Genomic DNA, 22,336 nt, shown 5'->3' with positions numbered 1-22,336 from the left:
TTGAAAAGCAGAGCAGTCCCGTTTAGGCACTCTGATTTTGCTGGGGACTTCAGAGTGTTAGGCAGGGAGCTGGGCATCCTGTAAATACCCAGTCAGGAGGGAGAGACACATGTCTCTCCACCCAAGAAAGGTGATGGCTGGGGAACCAGAAATCTAGAGCAGGTGCCCTTGCTGGACTATAAAGGGGGAAAATATAGGTGCCGTTGCCCTGAACTGTGACACTTTTGGATAAATGAACTGGTACTCATGAGGCAAAATGCAACACGTTGCCTTCTTATAGGGCTCTGAGCTGCCATGTGACCAGACTCTCAGTTCCTAAAGCAACAGGAATTGGAGTGCAGCATAAAGTGCTCACCCTCCCACAGATGAGTTAGGAGTAGTTACATTACTCAGCAAAGCGGTTACTGCTAACTAACCAGTACCATTAAGGGAATTTCATCTCTTCCTCTTTTGATTTGAGGATGGTGGAGTCGATACATAAGAAGAGAAAGAAGGAGAAGGAGGAAGAATGGCCCCAATTCAGGAAAGTGTCTCTTAACATGCTTTTCTGTATTGCAGTCTGTGGAACAATGCTCAGGACACCAGTTAGAATGATAGAAGATTTGCCCCCAGATTAATTTACCACACACACACACACACACCTTCTCTGCATCCCAAAGCATCTTAACAGACATGGGGAGCATAGTATTGCCATTCATTCCTATCCATGACTTGCTCCTCCATGAAGCCCAGCCTAGTCACCTCCCTGTGTCTGATGTCCCACCATCTTGTCAGTGGTTGGCTTCTAGGGTCTGACTGATCTTGGCTGCATTTACATTCTCATCTTTGGCATCCTATCAGCTGTTTGTCTTCTACAGTGTCCACATCATCATAATCTTTTTTAACTGCAGCCAATCCTGTACCCTGATTTCACATTCTATTCTCCTAACACCATTTGTCTTTAAATCATTCCACTTCTCACTTGTCATCTTCCAAGGAACTCTTATCTCTAATTCCTCCAGCCTTCGGATGTCTGTTTCATTTAAGGCAGCTTCTTCCAGACCAGATTGTAATTCTGTTAGTACACTGGTTAGACAAATTTTCACTTTGGTACCAAACAATGTTTTTAATCTATCCATATTGTCACCATCTTCTATGCAGCACATATAGCTAAAGCACGTCTTCTTTTAATCTTATTCTTGACGGACCCATTGGCACAGTCAAACTTCCTCGGTAACACCCAAGATTTTACTTGTTCTTGGACTTCCCCACTGCTTCATTTCAATACTTTATCCATTGTCCCTTTTCAAGATGCAACTACTTTGTCTTCTTGGCATTTATTGTAAGTCTAAGTTGACTACACAAATTTTTCAAGGTAGCAAAGGGTATCATAATTCATTCAAATATGTCTATGATGTAGCTTATGCATATCTATAGGTCAAATTCTGCATCCCTACCCAGATGATCTCTGCAAGGAGATGGTTTCAGAATAGCAGCCGTGTTAGTCTGTATTCGCAAAAAGAAAAGGAGTACTTGTGGCACCTTGGAGACTAACAAATTTATTTGAGCATAAGCTTTTGTGAGCTACAGCTCACTTCATCGGATGCATCCAATGAAGTGAGCTGTAGCTCACGAAAGCTTATGCTCAAATAAATTTGTTAGTCTCCAAGGTGCCACAAGTACTCCTTTTCTTATTGCAAGGAGATAGAATCCTCCATCAAGGCACAGAGTACCAAGCAGCTACCGTGTGACCTCCTGTCCATAAATGGGCATTAGGATCAGTGTCTCTGCCTCTGTGGATAATGTTCCCACACTCACAACCATCTTTTTCCACTGCCATTGAAAAGCTCACAGCAAGCAGAGGTATAAAAATCTTCCTTTATAGTGCCTTCAGAGCCTGGTCTGAGACCTTCCAATTAGATACTTCCATATCTACAGGGAATAGAAGACTCAAGAGCGAGAAGGGGAAATACAGGATTTAACCTTAAGTGAGCAAGTTGTTTCTTAGAGCTGCTTCATTGACAGCAATTGAGAGCCATATTGCTGAACTGGAAGCCTTCTTTGAGCAGGTTAGTAAAAGGTAGCCAACAACGGATATTGAAATGGGGACAGTAAGGAAAGCATAATGTCTTGCAGGGGAAATGCCAAGAAATTTATGCTTTTTTTATTTAAAAAAAAGCCACTTTATACAATCAATAATAGACACCTTCATTTCCAGAGGTCAAACCCCAACATTCCCAACTCGAGAGTTCTCTTCAAAAAAAAGTTGTGACTTTCTTTTGGCAGGGAAGCTGGCAGGAAATAGAGGCAGAGAGCACTTCTTAAATTCATTAGTGACCTGAAGAAAGAAACCCTCACCATGAATGCTTTGTGTTCTAGAACGGCAGAAAAGTGAAATAAGTGTTTTGACTCAGCTCTAGCAAAAGATATAGATATTAAAAAATAGAGGATCAGCTCTCCATTAGAATGTAGAGTGCGCTCTGGTTTTGATGAAGCTCAGGGGAGTGTTTCTGAGAAGCAGAAACGGGTAAGAGGTCAGGTTACCCCAATATAAGAAAATGGAAATGAAAACATATTTGAAGGGGAGAGAATGAAATCCAAAGCTTTGATACAGAGATGGCACGTTTGGATATAAAACAAAAAACACCACCACACATTCGCTCGCACGCACACATGAGGATTTGTCCGACAATGGGGAGAAAGTGGAGAGCATTCACTCCAGCACCAGAGCTCTGCTTAGTGCAGGGAATGAGGAGAAGACCAGGCACTTGGCTGTGGTTCCTGATTCTGAAGTCCAGCCACACCACCACTTAGAGCTATCACCAGATACCTCTAACTTGCCTTTCTGAGAGGGAACCTCAATGGACCAGTGGAAGACTAGTATGGTGAAGCTTTGCCATGTCCTGACACATCCCTACACCCGAAGGGCAATGGCATGGATGCACCAACATGGAGGACCCCTACTCTGTGGAATTTTTGTACTAGAGTTGAGAGTGGAAATTGCCCCTTTACACTACTTGTGTTGTACAGAGAGGTTGTAGCCAGGCTTGAGAATCTGGCCCAGTAACTCTCTTCCCCCCACCCAGGGGTTGCAACATTGAGAAAACAGTTAAAGGAAGTTATAATTACTTACCTAAGAGATAGGTTTTCTATCTCTAGGCTACTTGTATGGGAAGCAGCTCATAGGCAGAGAACCATTTGTGCGAGTATTTCAGCTGGAAATAGATCTCATGGGTTTCCTATCCTGACTTCTGAAAAACTTGAGCTATTTGCCTGCCAGGTAGTATCACTTGAGAGAGTTTGCTGCACCTTCACTGGCTCCAGCACTCTCCCGCTGCAGGGGCTCATGCAATCTCATAATGCTCATAAAATGACATATACAAGCCAGTTCACCTTAATAGTCAACTGTTTCTGCTAGTATAAAAAACACCCACACTGCACACACCCTCCCCAGTCAGAGGAAACAACCTCATTGCTGGGTCAGCCATAAAAAACTTACAAAATCCCATAATCAAAGAGCAATAAACTCCAATCCTTCTTGAGGCAGCTTCTAAGTTTTCATACCATACTCATCATAATGGTATCCGAGTGCCTTTAAGCCCTGAGCTTCTGTTGCTTTGTGAAACATCTATTGTCAGATAGAAATGGTGTAGTTTAAGAAACCTGAACAAGTAGCTTGGGTTTTCAATATAAACAACTCAATTGCATAGGGCTGGGTTATTCACACTGGTGAGCCATTACACAGATTTTTTTAAAAAAGGGTATTTAGGCATCTAAAGATGCAGGCAGAAAATTCTGAAAATTCTACTAGACACCATCTGCATTTTTAGGTACCTAAATACCTTTGAAAATCTGGCACCGTGAGAACTCCTTTGTTTAACTGCTCACCAATGCAAGTAAAAGTGACTCATAATCTAACCCACAGTAATTATGACCAAATAAGAATTCTATTAGCTACACAAATAGGAGCTAAGCACCAACTCCCAGTCTTTCAATAGAATATGGGTACCTAAATACCCTTTGTGTTTCTGAAAAATCTGCCCTAAAACTATTTTAGAGGTCTCGTTGGACCAAAAAAAAAAAAAAAAAAAAAAAAAGCTGTGTTGTAAAAAAGTCTCAAGACCTTTTGATGCTATTTCAGAGTCTAAAGCCTAATCTAATCAATTTGGCTGGGCAACTGCACTTGCTCTTGACTTATATTTATCCTTGACAAACCACCAAGGATTTGGTTCCTATTTGGCATAGTAGAAGCCACAGTCAACCTGCTCTGATATATGAACAACGTAGCCTAGTACTAAGCTAGCATTATGTGGTTTGGACCCATTCACAGAATGGGGCAAAGGAAGAATTTTATAAACATTCTCACTATTTTAAATTATCTCAGATTAAGATTTTTGATGAAATAATAAAATTCATAGCAAAAATATTTGATGACAGTGAATTTTGTTTTCTCTATTTTTTCCCCCCCAAAAGGTTTTTATTTTATTTTATTTTGGCCCAAATTTTTCTGGTTTCAGTTTTTGGTGGGAGGAGTGAGAGGGACAAAAATCTAGAATTAATTGAGAAAAATCACATTACCCATGGAAAATTCCATTTTGACAAAAACATGCCTTTAAAACAAAAAAAAAACCACACACCACTATTTCAAATTAAAAATAAATAATAACTGAAAAGTGCCAACCAGCTTTTCACTTCTGAAAATGCTTACCCATGTTTGTATACCATCCAATGTCTTTGGCTGAGCTACGGTTTAGAATTTGACCAACACCACAATGCTAACAACATAGGAATTATATCCACCATTTAATAGAGGTGAGAGGAAAGGCTATGTATTGAGGATGCAAAATATGATGCAATTATTTACCTTTTATGGATGATCATTTAAAACCCTCAGAAAAAGTTAGTTGGACTCTTGTTGAATATATATATATATATATATATATATATTTACACACACACACACACACACACACACACACACACACACACACACACACGAGTACTTGCTAGAGATTAGATGGTTTACATTGTTATGGGGTTTTTAGGCTTTCCACATTATAATTTAAAGCTGAAATAAGCAGAATCCAGTGTAATTTTTTCCCTGTTGTACAACAAGCAGTTTACCAACTGTTGCAGATACTGTCACTTTTAATTGGCCTCAAGTGATGGAAGGTTTTACTTTTAGCATAATTAGGCTGGCTTTTCCTACACTGGGAATGGAAAAGTGGAACCCAGAAAACAGGAATGTTAGATTAGAGTCTAAAGGAAACCAAAGGTCACCAAAGTGTTAAAGGGATTATTACTTTTTCATTAAAACAAGCAAAATGTAATTACACTGCAATAGAGTGCTTAAAGTTGTTTCAAATGAAAAGTTCAGGGTATTAAAAGTAATGTAACCCCAAAAATATTTAGCCAGAAAGCTAGAGTCATCACTAATTTACATCTTCTGCCATCCCAATGAAGTGGCGTCAGCTCAAAATGTGATGATTGTGAAACTATTTTTGTCTTTATGTACATACACTAATAGGGCTCATAAGAATTTGGATGTTCTAAAACAGTATGATCTAGGAATTATTGTGGGGCAATTCTCTGACCTGCATTACACAGGAGATAAGACTAGATAATCACAATGGTCCCTTCTGGCCTTGGAATCTGTGAATTTCTAAAGAACACTTTATCCTCTGTTCATTGCACCTGTCCTCTGTTTAGGGAGACTCCAGACACAATTGCCCTTCAATTGATACACAAAAGAAAACTGCAGTTACACCAGAAGAAAGAGTACATGTTGAGGACACCTGTATCAGCCTGACCCTTTCTCCCACCCAGAAAAACAGCTCTAGGATATGCCCACCTCTTCCCCTCCATGCTCTAGCACTAACATCACGAGGAAGCCCTCAGTTGCACTACAGAGATTTCTTTAGTACTCTGGCTCTCTCCCAATCCAAAGCCCCTCAGAATGCCAGTAGCATTAAGAATACTCTTAGCACTGGCCTGAAAACCTCAGCCTCTTATTCCCCACTCTTACATAGGAGAAAAAAAAAATAGCAACAAGGCTGTCTCATTACCCTCCTCTCCATCTCCCTTTAGCTGAGAGGTCAGTGTGCCTGCTGGTACCCAGAACTTTTCCCTCAGTATGTTCTTTAACTGAGAGGAGGAGAGAAAGAGCCCACCCAACATCCATCTCTGAAGCTTACCCCTGCTCAAGTGTTGTGGGTAGTCAGAAATCTTCCAATCTTGTGTCATTCTCTCCAAGGATAGCTCCTGAGAGCAGGGGAAAAAGGCCTCAGGACTTCTTCCAACGAGCTGGTAACTTAGGGTTAATATGGGTGTGGGTGTGCGTGGGTGTGTGTGTGGAGTTGGAGGGTTAATAATAAAACAGAGTGCCTCCAGTAATAACCTGGTGCACTCAGATTAAGTAAGACAACCTCTAGAATTTTGGAATACCATTCTCTTTCTCTGGACAAAATACAAGGATCCCAGGCGTTAGTATTCCCTTCTGGCAATGTTTTCTCACTGTCACCCCCTGAGCCAACTCCAAGTCATGTATAGATTGCTCACATACCTCTCCCAGTTTCAATAGTTAAGACTCATTTGTGGCAAGTTCACAGATGATTTATTAAAGTCTTCACCTGTGAAAATTAAATGCATTATCTATTCTTCTATTGTTTTGAATTCCGATTATACCACATTTCACAAAATTAAATCTTTTGTTTTCTAGCTGATGTCAAGACCGTTATCTTTAAACAATAATTGCTAGTCTGTGAATTTTAATGAAAGATCTCTAATATCGGAGAATTTATTAGTCATTTGGAGCTTTCAATTTGATCGTACATAAAACTCTTTGACTTCCTAAAGGCAGCTATTAGAATCTCAGCACTAACTGCACAGCAACAACCAGCAGGCTAAAGCTTATTTTCTTCTTCTTCCATTATGACAAGTGGATTCCTAGACTTGCAGTTTTACTGGGTAGCTAATACCATTGCAGAACTAGTCAGGAGAAATTTCAAAAAAATATTCTCCACTGCAGATCACCAGTTAAGATTTCAATACGTAACTGTGCCACAGCCATGTCCTTCTAGGCAAAAACAGTTCTAACATGTCCCTTCAGACTTTCCTCAAGGGTAACCCAAGTAATTTACACTGCTAGACTTCATTTGAATGGTTACCAAGAGGGAAAGAGATAATCTTTCTGATCCTTTAAATCAGACGCAAGAGTAACATATCATCAAGGTCAACTGACTATTAGACTAAACCTGCCTGCTGATGGTTATTTATACAAGTAAGAAACTATTTACAAAGGAAGGAGGAACTGAGAAAAAGAATAGATTTAGCATTATTTCTGAACGTGAAATCTATGGGCCAACTTTTTCGCTCCCCCCAAAGTTGGGTTTTAGAATGCTCTCTCTGGCCCCATGTTTGACATTTTTCCCTCACCCCTTTTTTATTATTAAAGCCGTTCTCATTCACGTTGTCCGCATGAATTTTTAAAGGAGGTGAGTTAATTTTTTTTTTTATTAATTATTATTATATAGTACTTATTCAGGATTTCATATATACACAGTATTCTCTCTCCCACACAAAATGTGCACTTGTTGGTTATAAAAGGAAAGATTACTCAGAATATATATTATAGATTAAGAAAAATTAATCATATCCCAAAACCAAGCTGTAGTAGCATGAAAGAGTTTACAGGCTGCCACATGAACGCTGATACATCTCAGACAAGATGCATTTCTGAACATCCCAACAATTATCTCCCAGGCACATCTGCTTGGCCCATGTTGGGAATAAAATTCCCATCTGCTGCTGTCCTAGGACACTTTATTCTACCTTTTCTAGAGTTTTAAGAGGCAGTTTCTGCACAGATCTTTCAGTCACCAGCCCCACTCTAATCTCCAACTGAAAACTGTCATTGCACTGCGACCCCCTTCTCACAACAAAAATTACTACATGACCTCACACCACAGGGGTCCCCAAGAAGGTGAGTTGCTTGACCTTGGGCTTCAGCCCCACATGGTGGGGCTCAGGCTTCGGCAAGGCTGGCATTAGACTCACTGTGGCCAATGGCAGAAAGCCCAAGCCCCGTGGGGATGAAATCCTTGGGCTTCAGCTTCAGCCCCTCATGGCAGGGCTCGGGCTTCAGTTTACTGCCCTGAGCCCCAGTACAATGGTGCTAGAACTGGGGGGGGGGGGGGTTGGGGGAGCCATGGTCCTCCCACTTTTTGAAAGTGGATGGGACAGGCCCGTCCACTTTTTGCCAGGCTGGACCCCACTTCCTTCCCCTCCTCTCCCCCTGCTCCCAATCAAGGCCCCATCCTCCAGCCAGGAGCCCGGTCGGGGAGCCGCACGGACTCTCCATCTGCCTGCAGTGTGTGGGGGCTGAGAGCAGTGCCCAGCCTATATCCCCACCCAGCCCAGGGCAGGTGGAGTTCGAGGGTCCACGACTCCATGCCAGCTCTGTCCCCAACCTGGCTCTAGTTGCGGGGTGGGGGGGAGGAAGAGAGGAGGGCCCTCAAAGCCACAGCCAAGCCATGATAAGAGCCACGCAGGCAGCTGTGGGGAGTCACTGACCCTCCATCTGTCCTGGGTAGGGAGTCCGGGGGACAAGGAAATGGGCAGGGGTCTGCTCTAATGCCAGTCTTGGCAACCGTTAAAACAAACTTGCGACCCATTTGGGGTCCTGATCAATATTAAGAGGTATTTGCATTCCTGATTTCCAATGTGTTGCTGTGGGTGGCTATAGTTTCCCCCTGTATGGTTAAGATTCCAAAGTTTGTTCCCATTTGTGTGTTATCACCACAGATCTAACTTTCTCTCTCCTAAACACTATATTATTAAATTCCCATTTGTTGAGGTTTGTGCAGTAAAATTATTACATCTAGCACCGTAACAATAGAAGGCTCATATAAAAAGGTGTAATCATCCCTTTTGGCTAGTGTTGTGCGCAGCACTGCACTGCTGGAAATGCTCCTTTGTTTTGTTGTTGTTGAGGTTTTATTTTTTAAAAGGCTTTGACTACTCATGGCCAGTAAACACATCCAGGTCCGTATATTTAGCAGCACTGTGAATATTTTAACCCTGATTCTCCCACCCCCTGCAAACCCAAATTCAACCCTGGGAAAATACATTCTATTCAGCAAGAGTTCATGCTGTAGTTTTGTTTGGAGATGTTAAATCACTTCCCATCATTAATGTGGAGCTCTGATGATACAGAAAGGATGACACATTCCAACCAAGAGGTAGCTGTATTTCAGTGGAGGGTGATTGATTGTTCCTTTAATATTTTATCTAAAGACTTTCACCTAAAATGACCACAGTGTCTCAGGAACTGTTTAGGAGTCAATCAGCCTCCAATGAGATGCAGCTACCTCTGGGGGAAATCCAATATCTGTGTGACAGAACATGGCAATGCTACAGAACCATTTAGGACAGAAGTGAAGGAACCATATTCATCTGAACACATGGGGGAGTTTTCAATAATCAGAACGCAATTACCCAGATTTGGGCAGGACACCAGGTTAACACCCCCTACTCTTGTGGAATGAATAAAGAAGGCATTTTTAGGGACAACAAGCAGGCAAAACGTTTGCTTTTATGTCTTATTCAAAAGACAGCACCAATACAGTGCTGTGGCATTGATTCAATACTGACTCAACATGGATGCCACCAGCACAATTTCCTGGATTATCCAGCTGTTCCCTTAAATTCTCCAGCCAAACACTCATCCAGCTGCCCCTGCTAAATTTATGAGATCTGACAATATTTAAGCCCCAGGTGATATTGATACATATAGTTTATTGACTAGTGTAATCAGAGTCCCTCTCCAAAGAAGGCCCCATCAGGAAATATATGGTTAAGGGGAACTATATAACATGCATAGATGAAAATAACCAATCTACAACATATTCATCTTTAGGCATATATGTCCAATAAAGTCTATAGAAAAGGAGTACTTGTGGCACCTTAGAGACTAACAAATTTATTAGAGCATAAGCTTTCGTGAGCTACAGCTCACTTCATCGGATGCATTTGGTGGAAAAAACAGAGGGGAGATTTATATACGCACACAGAGAACATGAAACAGTGGGTTATTGTTTCATGTTCTCTGTGTGAGTATATATCAATCTCTCCTCTGTTTTTTCCACCAAATGCATCCGATGAAGTGAGCTGTAGCTCACGAAAGCTTATGCTCTAATAAATTTGTTAGTCTCTAAGGTGCCACAAGTACTCCTTTTCTTTTTGCGAATGCAGACTAACACGGCTGCTACTCTGAAATAAAGTCTATGGGGACTATAACCTAATCAACCAAGTTGTTTTTCAATTTTTGTTCAGTCTCCAAGCTGTACCTTTTTCTGTAAGGAAAAGAAGCAGACAGAATTTCCAGCCTATGAGGAAATGTCTAATTGTCTTGTAACAGAAGTCCTACCATTGTCAAGTTTTGCAGCACCCGAGTCATCTCTAGATGACAACCACATATTTTTAGCAGAGTACTTGAAGTAATCTGTTCTCCTGAAAATCCATTTGCCAAGTGCCTTACAAAATATATTTCCTTGGTGATCTTATGAAAGGCTATTTCTATACACAATATCTTTATTTTGAGCTACACATTAATCTGCCAACACTAGATGTTTCAGAATGGGGGGAAGGGAATCAGGTGCCCTTCTCCAGTTTTTTGGGGCATTTTTTAATTTCTGATTTAAAAAGAAGTGCTAGCATTGGTCATTAGTTATATTTAGCTTTAATTGGCTGTTTAGATCAGCTCACACGCCTGTTTGTTTAAAACTGGTGAATTAAAAGATTAACAACTGCCAATCTAATGAGTAATGAACATGGGCAGCAGTATGTTTTGTGATTATTTCAATTAGCATAGTGGGGCTAGGCATCTATTGTAAAACTCAATACTAAGTGCGGACACAATAGGTATCAAAGAGGCAGTGTTTTCCAGGGGATAAGACAGTGCTGTGATATTCAAGAGACTTGTTTCAGAGTAGCAGCCATGTTAGTCTGTATTCGCAAAAAGAAAAGGAGTACTTGTGGCACCTTAGAGACCAACAAATTTATTAGAGCATAAGCTTTTGTGAAAGTGAGCGGTAGCTCACGAAAGCTTATGCTCTAATAAATTTGTTAGTCTCTAAGGTGCCACAAGAGACTTGTGTTCAATTAATTCTTGGCTCTGCCACTGATTTGGGTGACGTTTGGGAAGTTGCCTCTGCTCTCAGTGCCTGTTTCTTCTCCCACCCCTACCCCTGTCTTCTGTATATGGACTGTGAGCTCTTTGGGGAAGGGACTGTCTCTTCCTATACAGCACAATCTTGGTGCTACTGGAATACAAATAAGATCAAAGTGAACTCTATCTTGTGGCAGAACACTAAATCTGGTACATTGTAAAGTCCTTAGTAGAGAGACCTCTCCATATTTGTCTAATGCACTTAATGTAAGCACTATGCCAAATTAACTCTAAAAACCACCACCAAATTTGTAACTGCTTCTAATGGAGAAGCTACACAAAGCTTGTATGAAAAGTTCCTATTCCTGCTTATTTGACACTATGGTTCTTCTGCCAAAGCGGGAGACAGCCGAGGTGTCAGCATGCCAGGGGCACTGTATCCTGTGCATACAGCAGACCTGGCTCTGTTGGGTTGGGAGAGGGGCAGGGGCAGTAGATCTGTGTTTACACAGATCCTTTTACAGTCAAGGAGGGAGAGCTGCTCCTACTCCTGCCAAACAACTGGGAGCAGCAGCTACCGAGGGTATGTCTACACTGCAGTTAGACACCTGGTGATCGGCTATGCCAGCTGACTTGGGCTCACAGGGTTCAGTCTGCAGGACTGTTAAAATGCAGTGTAGATATCCAGGCATGGGTTGAAGCTGGGGCTCTGTGACCCTCCTATCTGACAGGATCCTAGAGCTCAGGCTCCAGGTGGAACCTGAACTCTGACCAACATATTAACCCACAGAGACCTTCCTACCAATACTACAAAAAGAAGGATTCTGGGTGGACTCCTCCTGAAGGTCGAAACAGCAGCCTGGACTTCTATATAGAGTGCTTCCGCCAACGTGCACGAGCTGAAATTGTGGAAAAGCAGCATCGCTTGCCCCATAACCTCAGCCATGCAGAACACAGTGCCATCCACAGCCTCAGAAACAACTCTGACATCATAATCAAAAAGGCTGACAAAGGAGGTGCTGTCGTCATCATGAATAGGTCAGAGTATGAACAAGAGGCTACTAGGCAGTTCTCCAACACCACTTTCTACAAGCCATTACCCTCTGATCCACTGAGAGTTACCAAAAGAAACTACAGCATTTGCTCAAGAAACTCCCTGAAAAAGCACAAGAACAAATCCACACAGACACACACCTAGAACCCCGACCTGGGGTATTCTATCTGCTACCCAAGATCCATAAACCTGGAAATCCTGGATGCCCCATCATCTCAGGCATTGGCACCCTGACAGCAGGATTGTCTGGCTATGTGGACTCCCTCCTCAGGCCCTACGTTACCAGCACTCCCAGCTATCTTCAAGACATCACTGACTTCCTGAGGAAACTACAGTCCATTGGTGATCTTCCTAAAAACACCATCCTAGCCACTATGGATGTAGAAGCCCTCTACACCAACATTCCACATAAAGATGGACTACAAGCCGTCAGGAACACTATCCCCGATAATGTCCTGGCTAATCTGGTGGCTGAACTTTGTGACTTTGTCCTCACCCATAACTATTTCACATTTGGGGACAATGTATACCTTCAAATCAGCAGCACTGCGATGGGTACCCGCATGGCCCCACAGTATGCCAACATTTTTATGGTTTCAGAGTAGCAGCTGTGTTAGTCTGTATTCGCAAAAAGAAAAGGAGTACTTGTGGCACCTTAGAGACTAACAAATTTATTTGTATATAAATCTCTCCTCTGTTTTTTCCACCAAATGCATCCGATGAAGTGAGCTGTAGCTCATGAAAGCTTATGCTCTAATAAATTTGTTAGTCTCTAAGGTGCCACAAGTACTCCTTTTCTTTTTGCGAACATTTTTATGGCTGACTTAGAACAACGCTTCCTCAGCTCTCGTCCCCTAATGCCCCTACTCTACTTGCGCTACATTGATGACATCTTCATCATCTGGACCCAGGAAAAGAAGCTCTTGAGGAATTCCACCATGATTTCAACAATTTCCATCCCACCATCAACCTCAGCCTGGACCAGTCCACACAAGAGATCCACTTCCTGGACACTACGGTGCTAATAAGCGATGGTCACATAAACACCACCCTATATCGGAAACCTACTGACCGCCATTCCTACCTACATGCCTCTAGCTTTCATCCAGATCATACCACACGATCCATTGTCTACAGCCAAGCTCTATGGTATAACCGCATTTGCTCCAACCCCTCAGAGACAAACACCTACAAGATCTCTATCATGCATTCCTACAACTACAAGACCCACCTGCTGAAGTGAAGAAACAGATTGGCAGAGCCAGAAGAGTACCAGAAGTCACCTACTACAGGACAGGCCCAACAAAGAAAATAACAGAACGCCACTAGCCATCACCTTCAGCCCCCAACTAAAACCTCTCCAACGCATCATCAAGGATCTACAACCTATCCTGAAGGACGACCCATCACTCTCACAGATCTTGGGAGACAGGCCAGTCCTTGCTTACAGACAGCCCCCCAATCTGAAGCAAATACTCACCAGCAACCACACACCACACAACAGAACCACTAACCCAGGAACCTATCCTTGCAACAAAGCCAGTTGCCAACTCTGTCCACATATCTATTCAGGGGACACCATCATAGGGCCTAATCACATCAGCCACACTATCAGAGGCTCGTTCACGTGTGCATCTACCAATGTGATATATGCCATCATGTGCCAGCAATGCCCCTCTGCCATGTACATTGGTCAAACTGGACAGTCTCTACGTAAAAGAATGAACGGACACAAATCAGACGTCAAGAATTATAACATTCAAAAACCAGTTGGAGAACACTTCAATCTCTCTGGTCACTCGATTACAGACCTGAGGGTGGCTATCCTTCAACAAAAAAAGCTTCAAAAACAGACTCCAACGAGAGACTGCTGAATTGAAATTAATTTGCAAACTGGATACAATTAACTTAGGCTTGAATAGAGACTGGGAATAGATGAGTCATTACACAAAGTAAAACTATTTCCCCATGTTATTTCTCTCCCCCCCCCCACCCCACCCCCCACTGTTCCTCAGATATTCTTGTTAACTGCTGGAAATAGCCTACCTTGCTTGTCACCATGAAAGGTTTTCCTCCTTTCTCCCCCCCGCTGCTGGCTTATCTGAAGTGATCACTCTCCTTACAGTGTGTATGATAAAACCCATTGTTTCATGTTCTCTGTGTGTGTGTGTATATCAATCTCCCCTCTGTATTTTCCACCAATGCATCCGATGAAGTGAGCTGTAGCTCACGAAAGCTTATGCTCTAATAAATTTATTAGTAGCTAAGGTGCCACAAGTACTCCTTTTCTTTTTGCGAATATCTACACTGTAAACAAACAGCCCCTTAGCCCGAACCTGGCATGCCTGAGTCAGACACCTGCTGCTGGCCCATGCCAACTAACTGCAGTGTAGACATACTCTGAGAAGCTACATAGCTGATTCATGCTTCAAATCAGCAGCTGGCCCATCACTTCAATACTCCTTTCCACAGCAGATAAGAGGTTAGGATGACCACAGATCTCAACATTTTCAGGACAAAGAAAGAGAGTATATACTTACAAAAAGAAAAGGAGTACTTGTGGCACCTTAGAGACTAAATTTTATTTGAGCATAAGCTTTCATGAGCTACAGCTCACTTCATCGTACACTGACAAGTGTACAATAAATGCCCACAAATCCACACAGTGCAAAACCACCCTTGGCATCTAGCTGGGTCTTTTATCACCCTTTTAGCTTTTGGCAGAAAGGCCAGGAGCTGAACAAGCTACATCCCCACCTTCAGGGTCAATCCCATCTGATCACAGAAGGACCGAGTATTGTGGGGAAGCTTGCACTGCTGTTGCCCAAGTTTGTCCTCCATTTATTTAAGTTCTACCAGTCCAGCACTTTTCCTGGGCACAGGTCTGAAAATGTAACACTTCACTAACTTCTGCTGCTGTAGATGAAGCAAGAAGTTTAAACATAAAACACTGCACAAGCGTGAATCATACAAAATGACACTGACAGGCAATAGCTAGATTTGCCTTACTGCTCATAACACCAGCCTGAGATAACAGCCCCAATATACATTTTATCACAGAATATCAGGGTTGGAAGGAATCTCAGGAGGTCATCTAGTCTAACCTCCCACTCAAAGCGTGACCAATCCCTAATTTTTTCCCCAGATCCCTAAATGGCCTGCTAACCCCAGGGTTGTGAGTTCAATCCTTGAGGGGGCCAATGCTCAAACCACTGAGCTATCCCTCCCCCCCCCATAGAATGATGTTTGCAATGAACAATCAATTATGTTCAGCACAGCACAGTCAATTATGAGTCTTTTAAGCAAATGCCACACCATATCAAACCAAATTCTATTTGCTTTACTCACACAAGTAGTCCCATTGTAGGGAATGCAGTTTCCCATATGACTAAGGAGAGCAGGTTCAGTTTCCAAGTGATAAACACACACAGAGGCAAGGACAAGAAAAGTTGCTTGCAAAACCCCCAAAGCGTGTCTATCAGAAGTGCAAGACACTTCATTTGAGCTGTGTAAGCAATGAGGTACAACAGCGCTTATATCCACCGTAACATACGAAAGGAACAGCACTGTGCTACTTAGAAGGGCATTATACTTGGCAGTTACAAGTCAATCTCCCAATACACTGGGGCAACTTTGCACAGCTCCACTGGTGTAGAGCTACCGTAAATCCGGATTGCCCAGATATTGAAGGATTCCACCAGCACTATGGGTCCAGAATTGCTGTTGTAGTTCCCACACCTCTCCCCTCCAGGCTTCCAGCATAGTTCTTGGGTCTGGAGGAAGAACAGTGTGGCCAGATTTCCAAATGCCTGAGCAATTTCAATTTCCAAATGCCTGAGCAGCCCCTTTGGATCTTAGAGTAAATTAAAGCTGTCTGAAGGCCTGGGGTTCAGACTAGCCCAGCTAGTGGCTAGACCAGGACCATAAGAACTGGGGAAGGCAGAAGTGGTTTAAATCCACCTTTATACCATCTATCCCCCCACACCACACCACCACCCCCCCAAGAGCTGCATCAAGTGTTCCTCAGTCACAGTCCAGAATCTGGTCCCTTACATTAGTATATTATAGACTATCAGACTGGAAATCAGACGAGCATCCTGACAATATGAACCAAATTTCTGCTCTCAGTTATGTTAACAGAAGAATTTGGTTCTGTACACATTTCAGTAGTATCTACCTTTGTATTCTCCCTCAAACACATGCTCTCTTTAGGCTATGATTGTCCATTCCCATCTGCATCTTGATTACTTCCCGCAAACTATCTACTAGATTCTGAAGTGATACAGGAAATATCTTCTCACCTGTCAGCTTTCCCAATTTGTTTTCATTATTCCCAAACATGGCACAATAATAAAGGCACTAAACAAAAAACATCCATTTCTACTTCTGTGTTTTTCTACGTATGTTCTTCTCATCTTTGGTAGATTTATGAATTTCTGTTAACAACTAGAGGAAGAAAATGCTAGATTGTTTTATTGCTGTTAGATGCTCAAAGACATCTTGCTATACGCCGTCATTTACATTTCACATTTAATGTGAAATATGTTGGAAATAAGCAAATATTTGTTTTAATTTGACCCATCTGTTAAATGAAATACAAAGAGGGCTGCTAAATCAACATATTTAAATTAAGCAATTTGTAAACAATTTATATGTTTGTTTCTTCTTGGTTAAAATTGCCTTCAAGCATAATTCTTATAAAATCCGCATATTAAATTTCATTGTAGTATTCTCATGGATGCAGGCCATGATTTTTTCCTCTTCAGTTCATTAATTTATTTCCTAACCCAAGTTAATTAGTGAGACTCATATTTTTAAGAGCCATTTGAAATACATTGTAAAAATCGTTTCAGGAAATTCATGAAAGCATTTTCCAACACTGTCAGCAAGCTGGTCGCACACAGAAAATGTTAGATATCAGTGGAAAATTCCTTTAATATTAAGCACCAGACAATTGCTTTCATTTAGCTTTTAGCATTGGTCCTGACCCACTTCCAATTGGGCAGTCAAAGGAAAAATTAAGAAGTGGGAGATATGGACTGTGAGGCTGGCAAAAGAGGTGCTAGCTCTTACCAAGGCTTTAGGCCTTGGCCAAGCACTGACAAATTCATTGCTGGAATACTGTTTGTTTCAGTTGTCTATCAGCATGATTAAGATGGGCATTGAACTTATAACCATGGGTTTAGTGTTTAGACTTTATGAAATGCTTGTAAATTGCTGCATGCATTAATCTCACTAATAGCTGTATCACCTGCTATAAAGGCAATATTTAAGTTTTTGCTTCATAACTGTAAAACAAGTATTTGCTATGAAACCGTGAACCCTGTCAGGAGAGATTGTCTCCTGTTCATCAAGGCTACCAAAACTAAATGGGCCATTTTGGGATATTACAATACAAAGACTTTGTTAATTGCCCCTTCACAACCACAAAGAGGCTATATACAAAAGAGCTCATCCCAGCAGTTTGAATTCTGAAAGAAGGAAATAAAAATAGCTGACAAGGAAATTTATCATCTCTCTTTTGCTGTTGAGACTCTCAGAGGGCTAGAGCTATGAAACAGAAACCCCCAGAGTCGACCTCGGTTAGCCTGAAAAGACATTCCGTGCTGACAGATTACTACAACTCAGTCATCTTTTGGCACTATAGACTAATTCATTTTGTGTATATATGTTTGCCTACTTTAACCTGGAATAAAGTTCTCATTTCTTTTCTTAATCCTTAGCTAGTTTACTATAGGATTGGCTCCATGTGTTGTCTTTGGTGTGAGATCAGAGGTACAATTTGACATAGGGGTGAGTGACTCATCTCTTGGGACTGACAGCAACCTGAATATTGTGTGACCTTTGGCGTACACCAACGAACCACTGCTAAGTCCAGCTTGCCTGGATGGCAAGATAGACTGGAGTGTCCAATGGGACTGTCTGACTCCATAGTAAGGCTGTTATGGCGCTTTAAGAGGACATACTTGTTACTGAGTTGGTGAAATCCAATAATAGAACATACCACCCATTTGGGGGTGTCTACCCTGCATTCTTGACAGTCTGCCCTGAGGTTGGCACTCAAAGTTGTAAGCCACTCCAGCCAGAGTGATGGGATAAATGGGAAGAAAAGCCACAGTAATGTAGTTTTCCCTCTGCACCCACGTAGAGTGCATTGCATGATTGGGGCCTTAAACTGGATTTGAATGTAGATGTGAACAATTTGTGAGGGGAGCAAGTTACACAGATATCTGAAAGATCCCACTGTAGCAAAGACCTTAAACAGCAAAACCGTCTCTCTCCCTTGCTCTGTGCAGTGTGCAGTAGTCATTGCCTTCCATCCGAGAAGGCAATTCAGATACAGTACCACTGAAATGTAAATTGTTTATCATATTTATACAGTGCCTTTCATTCCAAATGATCTCAAAATGGTTTGCAGTATCATTAGAGAACCACAGTAACCAGAGTGTTTCTTCTCAAAAAATGCACTTTAGACACAAGGACCAGACAAGTATTTTGACAGAGTAAAGCATATGGCCTGAACCTTCAGCTCTCACCTTTGAATCCTGCAGAACTCTTTATGCATGTATTTGGCCACATCTGTTATCCAACACTTTTAATCCGGTTACTGAGACATAATTACAGGAGTAAGGTTAGATCTTGTCCACATGGTATCTTTTAGCTGGGTCCGCAATTCTGACCCAGACATAATGAAGAAGGGGCCAGAGAGAGATCGGGTCTCTTTTCACTATAGCTAGAATTCCTGGTTCAGGAATCCATTTCTTTCCCCCTATTCCATAGGCCTCTAGAAAAGGTTTGGTGGGTTGCCGATAATAGTAAGAATATGACTAGTTAGGAGAATATGGGACAGTCAGTGTTAATCTCTGCAAGGTTTTCTAAATGGAAGAGCCTATTTGTGTCAATCCCTTCCCTGAGGTATCAGAGTGCCAAAAAGATGCACTGAAATCCTACTTTGTCTATGCATTCATCCACTAGCTTGTTCATTTATCGTAGCCACTATTGTATTAAGCAAGCCAGCAAAACAAGGATTTGCTGTAATTCAAGCAAGACATGATTAAGAGCACCTCTAAGACCCTCAACTGGAGGTGGAGGCTACATGGATCACAGCCTGGAAAGATTCCGAGTTGGTGAAATGACAACTTGATTAGTTTTAGTTTGACAAATGTGGCGATAGAGATCAGAATCAGACATAATTCCAAGGTTATGGGCCTTCAAATAAGACCAGAGGAAAAAACAAACAAACATGGGCAACAGCAACCTGTGAGACCAAATGAACTCTCCAGCCCAGTTTCAATCAATCATTCGACTTAAATATAGCAACAACTGACAAAGTTCAGCACAGGACACTTGCTAGGTAACATTCTGAATAGGACATGCATCAGAACTGGCTGAGATTTAGATCTTCTGAGACAAATTTTTGCAACTGCCACATATTCAGGAATTTAAGGGAAAAAATGCCAGCAGGAACAGTTTGACACCAAGTCACTATCTCTCTGCCCTGCCTACCAGACCAACACTGTATGCCACAGTGAGGCCAGCTTCATTTGTCTACAGGGAAAGAAACACAGAGTGTAACCAGGCAGCATAAAACAACAAAGTAAACTGGATTTTACTTAGTGACCTCCTTCCCCATTGCTTTAACATGGTAGAATGTTAATAAGACACAGCTCAGGGAATCAGGTTTTTTAAAATATATTTTTTAAAATTGAAAAAGGTCCTTTTAAAAAATGGGGGGGGAGGGGACTGGAATGAAACTGGAATGAAAAACAAAAAACAAACAAACAACCCAGCCTTGGCCTTTGTGTAGAAAGCCAAAGGATGCAGATGGTATAAGAACAGTTCCTCTGGGCGTGGCCCTCAGCTGTGCCATTTGAGAGACGCTATTCATTTTCAGTCCCATATTCCACACCAGCTTGGGGTCCCATCACTTTGTTAAAAAGTTATTGTCATCAAGAATGAAGAACCACAAAAGTGAGGAAAGAGTGATTTATTTAGCTGTATGAATAATTTTCTTAAATTCCAGGGCCTCCCTCATTTTGGACCTGCATCCCATACTGCAATACATGGGCCTGGGCAGGGTGAGAGAGATACCTCTAAGTTTCTTCCCGACCCCCTACAAATAAAACATTCCCTTACCTAGGAAGATGATGGTCTGTTTCCTGGAGTTCTTGCCCTCCATGTTCTGATTTTTCCTTAGATACTGCTCCTGGTGACTTTGTACCCCCGGAACCATCACAGTCCCTTTCTTGAGGATCATCAGAGTTTTCATCATGCTGCGGCACATGAAGGCCACTGATGTCAGCACCACAATGTACACTATGAAGGCGCTGAAGATGCTGGACTGGAAGACAATCCACTTGGAAGAAAGATTTGTACATATAGTGACATTGCTCATCAGGTTAGGCCAGTGGTGTCTGGAGGTAGGCATGATGCAGGGGGTCACTCCTTGGTGACCCTGGACAACTTCTAGGGGGTATTCAGTGCCCATTGCAAAGAGCAGGGGCAGGGCCACCAGGATGGAGATGACCCAGACGAAGGCAATGAGTATCTTGGCCTTATGGGGTCCAGAGGCAGCCTTGAACTTGAAAGGGTGGCAGATGGCAATGTACCTCTCGAAGCTGAGGGTGGCCACGTGCAGTATGGTGGCATAGCTGGAGGCTTCGAAGACAAAGCAGTACAGCTTGCAGGCCATGTTGCCATTTGGGGTGGAGAAGGGGTTCCAGATAATGCTGTAGAACTCCACAGGCATCCCCAGCAGGATGACCAGCAGGTCGGAACAGGCCAAGCTCACCATATGGTCAGTGACCTCCTTCTGCAGATAGCCCTTCCTCTGCAGCACTTTGGTGGTCTGGATGGTGATACTGTTGCCCAGGATCCCTGCAACAAAGATAAAGATGTAGACGAAGGCAAGAGTGATCTTGATCCACAGCGCAACCTCGAACTCTGGGACATGACTGTGATCAATCACATGAGAGCAATTTGCCTGGCCACTTTGCTGAGCCATGACCAAGTCCATGGAAAAACAAGGGAGGGAAAAAAAAAAGATGACTCTGCTTACCAACTACCTCCAATATTCTAAGTAAAGCAGTAAATAGATCCCTCTTCCTCCCTTCACATTCACAAGCTCATACAAGCAGGCTGCAGTGAAAGGGACTCTACAAGCCTCACTTGATCTGAATCAAAGCTGGTTTGTTGCTCAGAAAGCATGTCCATAATTCAGCACAGGCATGGTAGGAAGAAGATAGGGTAGTTCTCAGCATACGTTCCCCTTTTCTTATGATAGATGAAACAAATTTCTTTTCTTGTTTCTTCTCTGCTGAAATCAGTTCTGTTTTCTCAAACACTCCAGGCAATTAACTGCAGAGCAGTACCTCTTTCATTTACTGCTGCTATCTACAGCTTTGTAGAGCACACCTTACACCCCAGCTTTCACTTCCGCAAACTTGGGGATGAGACAAGAGTTTGTGCAGCTGCTCTCGTTAAATATTAATTGGCTGAGGCAGAGACAGGACGTGGTCACTGACCAGCAGTCAGGTGGGCAGGGAAAAAAAATGCAACAGCCTTTCTAAACAAACAGCCTCCACTTCCTGTAATCAGATACCTGCTGCAGTAAGAGGTCTTTACCCTGAACCTGACAGCCAGGAGACAAACAAAGGTGGGGTTGGTGTGGGAGGTAGATACTGAAGAGAGATGATTCATTCAGGAGCTTCCCTTTGAGCTCCAGGATTCAGGCTTTTGCTCTATGCTGACTTTAACCTCCTTTGTTGCTCTGTTTTTATACTCCCTTTAATCAGCACATTCCTCAGGCATGGTTGTGATGCAGCAGAGCAAAATAAAGTGGGCCTAAGCCTTGCTTCAGATATAATTTGATTGACTTCAAGGGGGTTGGCTTGATTTACGCTAGCTGAGGAGCCAGTCCAATATTTTGGTTGCAGCCCTATATAGACAAATAGGTTTCTTAATGTAAATAAATAAATTATTGGTGATGAGCTGATGGATATATAAAATACATATTTAGAATGTAAAGGTCGTTCTAACAAGTTTTAAAGTAAATCAAACTCTGAGCATAAACAGATTAAGAGTATCTCTTTACATTTCCCTTTTTTTCCCCTGCTAGATAAAAATAATGCAGATAG

General features: G+C 42.3%; 1 protein-coding gene across 2 annotated transcripts in view; it reads right to left on the bottom strand.

Moving 5' to 3' along the window:
- Positions 1-21,950, bottom strand: part of GPR39 (G protein-coupled receptor 39) — a 134,543-nt gene extending 112,593 nt beyond the window's left edge. Inside the window, exons 1-2 of one of the 2 annotated variants that reach the window (XM_038422625.2) lie at positions 21,259-21,913; positions 20,337-21,077 (exon numbers count right to left, since the gene is read on the bottom strand). In XM_038422625.2, the coding sequence (XP_038278553.1) occupies positions 20,337-20,994 (658 nt within the window). In that variant the 5' untranslated portion in view covers positions 20,995-21,077; positions 21,259-21,913. Of the gene's footprint in view, positions 1-20,336 lie in introns of both variants that reach the window. The other variant, XM_038422624.2, reaches the window with a different exon arrangement.
- Between the last annotated feature and the right edge of the window lie 386 nt (positions 21,951-22,336).

Source organism: Dermochelys coriacea, chromosome 11 (assembly GCF_009764565.3).
Source record: "Dermochelys coriacea isolate rDerCor1 chromosome 11, rDerCor1.pri.v4, whole genome shotgun sequence".
In the NCBI taxonomy this organism is placed as follows: domain Eukaryota; kingdom Metazoa; phylum Chordata; order Testudines; family Dermochelyidae; genus Dermochelys; species Dermochelys coriacea.
The sequence above is the reverse complement of the archived record's forward strand: the minus strand, read 5'-3'. Positions and strand labels throughout refer to the sequence as shown.